The following is a 6563-nucleotide window of genomic DNA, read 5'->3' on the forward strand; positions in this document are numbered from 1 at the left end:
CAATGTTTGCACACTTGTTGGGCCTACCCCCTATTCGTTCATTTGCAGCACAAGGCTGTGGGGTAGCATCATTGGCTTAGGGCGTAGCTGTGCTGCTGATGAAATGCCCTCTGCTGGTTCGGGCAGAAATTTGTAATTTGTGCGCATACCTCTCGTCGGCCATCCTATCAGCCCGATTAGGTCTACCAATGTACGAGTTTTCATTATCTTGCCAAAACGAAGTTTTTGCACGATATGTGAGTCAGCTTGTATGTTTTTTTTTTATTTTTTATTTTTTGTTTGTTTGTTTGTTTGTTTGTTTGTTTGTCTGTAATCACATATAAAAAATTCTGCAGAGCACAGTTATCATTGGAAATTTTTGTAACTTCGCATATCAGAGGCCTATAGAGGTCCCTTTCAGCGCACAAAATTTTGAAGGTCAAGGTCAAAGGTCAAGGTCACTTTGTCGCAAATCAGGGGAGTCGACGAAACCCTTATTTTTTGAGTAATTTTGATCGGATCGTCTTCAATCTTCATGGGAATATAGTTCATGGTCTGGCGCTCAGCTGATTAATTTTTGGTGGCGATTGGCCTTGACCTTCATGGTTAGCGCCTCAGGTCAAACATATTTGACCCCAAGGTCAAATTTTCAAGTTTTAGGAACCATATCGTGTAGTACCTCAAATTGAACACCTCGATGAGTGCTTTCTAGATATGTCAAGCTTGAGACATTATGACGTCATTTGGTGACGTTATGAGGCAAAAGCATATTTTTCATGGTTACTCTGTAGAATGATTCTCATCGGAATCTCTCGTAGGCAGATATTCCTCAAGGAGTCGCTCCTGGTGGATAGCAGCTCTGTTCACCTCAGTGTGACCTTAAAGAAGTCACACGTGGTCACCTTTTGGCAAGATACGGGTCACCCTGCGGGTGACATTGGTTTATTTTTTTTTTTTCCTTTCCTCTCGATTGCTCCTTGTACTACTGAAAGGAAGTACTTCGACATTCACAACCTCTGTCCTTTCATCTAGATGGGCCCGACCACTATTCTTGTAGATGTTGAGTGTCACAGACAGGACAAATGGACAATCATTCATGCCAAGAAATGTTTTTGAAACTGTGGCTCAATTTACATTCAGAACATCAGGAGTCGTATCATACAGTAAGAGTGGTCTATTTTGAAACACGGCAATTAAGAAGAAGTTGCTTCTTTGTACCGATTGCAAGAGCAGCTGTCTCACAACTTTACACAACCACCCTTTGAAAGGGAAAATATAAAAGAAGAAAGAAAAGCACATCGGCTCCAGGCCCTGACAACATCTCCAGTTTACATTTAAAACACTTTTGACCATACGGGCATATCAGCCCTCACAAATATAAGCAACTTCTCCTACCAACACTCAAGAATTCCCCAAATTTGGAAACTAGGCAAAATCATTAACCCCCTCAAACCAAACAAAGATCCCAACAAAGCAGCCTCCGACAGACCTATCACATTACTTTTCACTCCTTCCAAAGTTACAGAATGCCGAATACTCACACTCACAAACCCTCACATCCCACTCGCACACCCAACACAGATTCAGGCCAAACCACTACATGACCACCCTCCTCACAAAACACCTTTGATGGCTTCAATAGTAAAATAAAACCCACCAAAATGCACTATTCTCACGGCAATAGACACCATTTGATACCCTCCCAAAAATCTTGCTCACAAACATGCACAACAACACCAAACACTGGCTGGTCAACTACCTATCATGCAGACAGTCACACATCATTTTTTTGATAGAACATCATTGTGCACATGATACTTTCCTAACTATCCATCCATCCATCCATCCATCTATCAGGACCATACTCTGTACCGTGTTAGTGCAGCCAAAGCGGTCTCCTGGGCTGTTGGGCACAATCCTGGACGTGTCACCACTCTGACGCAGGATACTCGAATGGCTCAATCATCCCAGCAAGCTGGTTCTCATTTTGCCGACCTCGGAAGGATGACAGGCTGAGTCAACCCCACCTAGTATTAATTCAACAGCCAAGCAGGATTTGAACTCAGGACCCTGGGATCCCCAGCTCACCACCCGAACCATTAGGCCAACACCAGGCATATACTTTCCTAACAGAGCCCCCCAAGGCTTAGTCCTCTCCCCCACACTCTTTAATCTGTTCATGCACGACATTCCAAAACCACCCGAGAACATACAAATCACCTCGTACGGACGATATAACCATTACCTCTACTTCATCGCAACATCAACACTGCCAGAGCACCCTACAAACCTGACTTGCCATCAACAGACTCAAAGTATCCCCCTCAAAATCAACACTCAATCTTTTAACAAATTACACCAAGGAACTGAGCGCTGCACCACACATCACACGAAACAACATCCATATCCCACACGCACCAAACAAAAACACTTGGCGTCACTTTTAACACATCCATGTCATTCTCAGATCACATCATAAACATAAAACAAAAAATATGCACACCCAGGCTGAACGCACTTACGGCACTCGCAGGCACCGACTGGACACCACAACCCCCCCCCCACCCCCACCAAAGTACAAACAGTACATTATATCAGTCAGTGACTATGCCAGCTCATCTTGTTCCTCCAACCTATCAAACACACATCTCAACACCCTACAGAACACATAAAACAAAGCCCTTCATATTATCACAGGATGCACATTAACACCCATTGAGCACCGACACACAGAGGTGAAAATGCTACAAATCAAAGACCACTTGGACGTGAGAGGTGCACAGTTCCATGCAACAGCAAGTGCCAACCCTAATCACCTGTGCCATGACATGTCCAACCACCCACAGATTGCTAAACCATCAGAACTATACCACAAAGACACAACAATGCCATCCTTCAAAACATTCACCCACCGAACAAGGATGACAACAAGAACTGCATCCATACCCGGGGGGCGATAACTCCTCCCCTCCCGTCAAAAGAGATCGATTTTTCTCGTTAAGGTGTATATAACTAAAGATGCGGTCTCGGAATGTGGGATCACCCGATATTCCTCAGACCACAGCTGATGTTGACCGCAGTGTTCAACATGGAACTGGTTTGTAACATTCAGTTTGTTCCCATGGACGATACTTCATGATTAACGAATTACCGGAACAATTTACCACCAGAGATGTTGCTTCTCTCCAAACCATTCATGAACCAAGAAGTGGAATGGTATCGCAAATATCAGATAATCCACAGTCCCAATCATTCTGTTTGAATTCGGCACCCAGTCCGTGTTTTCAAAACTCAACGACATGCTTTTTGACTGTGGGAAATTCTCCAGGGTATACAATAGGCATCAAATGTTTTGGTGAAGAAATATTTGGTACACGTGATTCACAGAGTCGAGATGATGAAGGCAAATGTTCATCTGATGGAAAAACTAATTCTGATCGAAGGTCACTTCCATGTCAAATCTTGTTCAATACGTCAGAGACATTGATTTGTTTTGATCATGACGTCATTTGTTTCATTATATGAGGTCAGGCCAGATCAGATCTGTGACTTTCCACAGGTACCATGTAAACCTGAACAAACCTGTTTCATGGTCAAGATGTCGGCGACTAAACAATCTCCCCCACCAGGCTTCCAGGTGAGGATGGGGTATGTATATGGACACCCAGCAGGTTTCAAAACAAAACCTGTAAAAGGGCGGAGGAGCTCCTTGTGAGCCAATGGTGATCCATATCGAATCAAGTCAGGTCAGGTATGGGAGCATGTGCTGGAGCAGCGCGTCGCTGTGTCCATTTTCTGCCAGTACTCCAGGGGCCTCCATCTGGCCATACCTCAGGCAGAAGCTCCTTGATAGAGCTTCCCATCTCCTTGATATGCTGATCAAACTGCTGCAACCATGAGGAGCATGGTCGGCCCATTGGCCTCCTCCACTCATGAGGCTCCCTCGCTGAGAGAATCTGGTGAGCAGGATCAGCATCAGGAAAACGAGCCACATGTCCATACAGCCGCAACTGAAGCTCACAGACTATGCAGGTAACAAATCTCATTTGAGTCTCTCTCAGCAACCGCTCGTTGGACACAAAGTCCGATCAGCGATAGCCAAGGATTCTGCAAAGAGAACTGGTACCAAAGGAATTAAGTCTCCATCTCAGATCCCTGGTCAGAGTCCAAGTCTCACATCCATAGAGCAAGACTGGAAGCACCAAGGTCCTGAAGACTCAGACTTTTGTCCTCCCGCACAGGTACCGGCAGCGCCACACCCCACGAACCAGTGAATCCATAACTCCCCAGGCTTGACCCAGATGTCTGTTGACCACTGGCTCACAGCCAGCAGAGACATTAATATTATTGCCAATGTAAGTGATTCTCTAAGTAACCTCAATATCCTCGCCACAAACAGGTACAGACAGGATAGCAGCATCCAAGATGTCATTGAAAGCCTGGATATTAGTTTTGACCCAGGAAACCCGTAATCCCAGCTCCGGATTCTCATTCAGCACATCGAGGGCCCCCAAATTGATATCTAGAGTCTCTGCAATGATGACTGCATCATCTGCGAAATCAAGGTCGGAAAACTTGAAATTCCCAAACAATGCACCGCAGCTTGATCTCTCCGACATCCTCCCCAGAATCCAGTCCATGCAAGTGCTGAAAAGTGTGGGGGCCAGCAGACATCTCTGACAAACTCCAGCAACAACTGGAAATAAGTCAGAGATGGTATCACCACATCTCAGAGCACTCTCAGTACCAGAGTACAGTTCAGACATCAGATTGATCAGTTTTGAATGCGTCCCACAAAGATCAAGAATCCTCCAGAGGGCATCCTGATTAACTGAATCAAATGCTTTACAGAGATCAACAGGCTGCAAGCAGCCCCTGCCAAAACTCTCGTCTGGGTTTGGTGAGGACCCAAAGAGCAAGGATATGGACAATAGTTGACCTCTTTGGTGTAAAGCCTGACTGCTCTGGATGCTGGTGGTCAAGCAGATGGTGTTGAACCCTATGAAGAATTATCTGAGCACTGAGAGCAGCGTCACCCCTCGGTAGTTGTTGCAGCCTTAGCAATGACCCTTCCCTTTCCAGAGAGGGACAACAAGGCCCCTATTCCAGTCAGTTGGGATGATGCCTGTGTTACAGGCAGAGCACAGAACTGCATGCAACGATAGGAGTGCAGCATTTCCACCAGCCTTGAGAAGTTCAGCATGGATGCCACAGATCCCTGGAGCTTTACCTCATTTCAACCGGTTCACCGCAGCCTGTGTTTCCACTAACGAAGGTGGACCACAGTTATTTGGAGGGTCAGCAATCGGGATTGTAACACCCCTGACATCCAACTCGATAGCTGGTGGATCAGCCTGGTACAGCTGCTCAAAGTAACCGGTCCAATGGGCCTTCACTTCAGACTCCTCTGTCAAGAGTCCACCACCCTCTGCTCAAACTGCAGCACACCGAGGGATGGGCTTGGATGAACGCAATACATATATATAGGAAAAAAAAAGAGCGGACAAAAAGAGGAATGGAGGAGGCTGAAACAGCCTCGGGAGAGGCTGAATCGTGTCGTATGATGGTTGTGAGCAAGGGGTCGGACTAAGTCCACCCCCCCCCCCCCCGAGGAGGGAAAAGCAAAAATACATAAATATTATTCAGTTATTTTTTTTGTATTCTATTTAGAGGTGAGGTAATTCATATTCATGTGGTCAATATGCATAGTTATTTTTAGTGGCCCTCAGCTGCCTGGCATCGACCCTCCCCATCAGCCTCAGTGGCACTCTTCGGTCTGAAGGGCCCGCATACTTACCCGGGTCCCATATGGCTGCTCAGAACAAGGTGAGTCCTTCAACCCATATGGTCCACGATTGAACAAAAGCACAGGAGTCTTCTGTTCACCGTCAATGGCAACATATTGATGGGACCGCTTGGCCACTCAACATGGGAGTCTTCTTGGTCTGATGAAAAAACATACACAGCAGGAGAGTGACACATGGCATTGGTAAGATGGGAAGGCAGACATGGTATAGCAGGAAAGACTTGGAATGGCAAACAGGCAAATGGGCAAAATGGCAAGGCATGGCAAGGCAAAGGCAACTCGTAGGCAAACTGGGCCGGCAGGCGTCGCTGGTCGACGTCTCATGGTGTCGTGCCTGGAAAAGGATGGTATGAGTTGCAACTGTCACGTGGCCAGCTCTGGTGCTAATGTGTTAATGTGTTTGTGCTTTAATATGCACAGGGGGAGGAGGGGGAAAGGGGGTGCACCAAGTCCGACCCTGCGCTCACAACCGTCACGGTATTTTATGAAAATGTGATGAACACAATTTTGTTAATTTACTTTCTTGCAGACTGTGTCATTCTGTCATTGTCAATGTCATTTGTGTCATCGGTCATCAAATGCTAAATGATTCAGAATATTTAATGCTGGATGTTATTTTTTGGATGTCGACTTTGCAAAGTTGACGATGCAGGAAAACATAGAAGAGGAGCCAAGGAGGTCAACGATGCTCACCAGCAGGCAACGGCAACCACTCGAGAAACCCGTGGTGCCGATCTGGTGCAAGTCGATGGAGAAGGGAGGACGTCAGATTTGCAAG

At 46.2% G+C, this 6563-nt stretch overlaps 1 protein-coding gene across 6 annotated transcripts in view; it reads left to right on the forward strand.

Moving 5' to 3' along the window:
• Positions 1-6563, forward strand: part of LOC147031202 (calcium-binding and coiled-coil domain-containing protein 1-A-like) — a 91307-nt gene that overhangs the window by 63077 nt on the left and 21667 nt on the right. For all 6 annotated transcript variants that reach the window (XM_085876024.1, XM_085876020.1, XM_085876022.1 and 3 more), the window contains one exon: positions 6426-6563. This exon is cut by the window's right edge and continues 89 nt beyond it. In XM_085876024.1, coding sequence (XP_085732150.1) covers positions 6426-6563 — 138 coding nt within the window. The remainder of the gene's footprint in view (positions 1-6425) is intronic.

The sequence above is a fragment of the Eptatretus burgeri genome, chromosome 3 (genome assembly GCF_056783735.1).
Source record: "Eptatretus burgeri isolate ZD-2024b chromosome 3, Ebu_testis_v1, whole genome shotgun sequence".
NCBI lineage: Eukaryota > Metazoa > Chordata > Myxini > Myxiniformes > Myxinidae > Eptatretus > Eptatretus burgeri.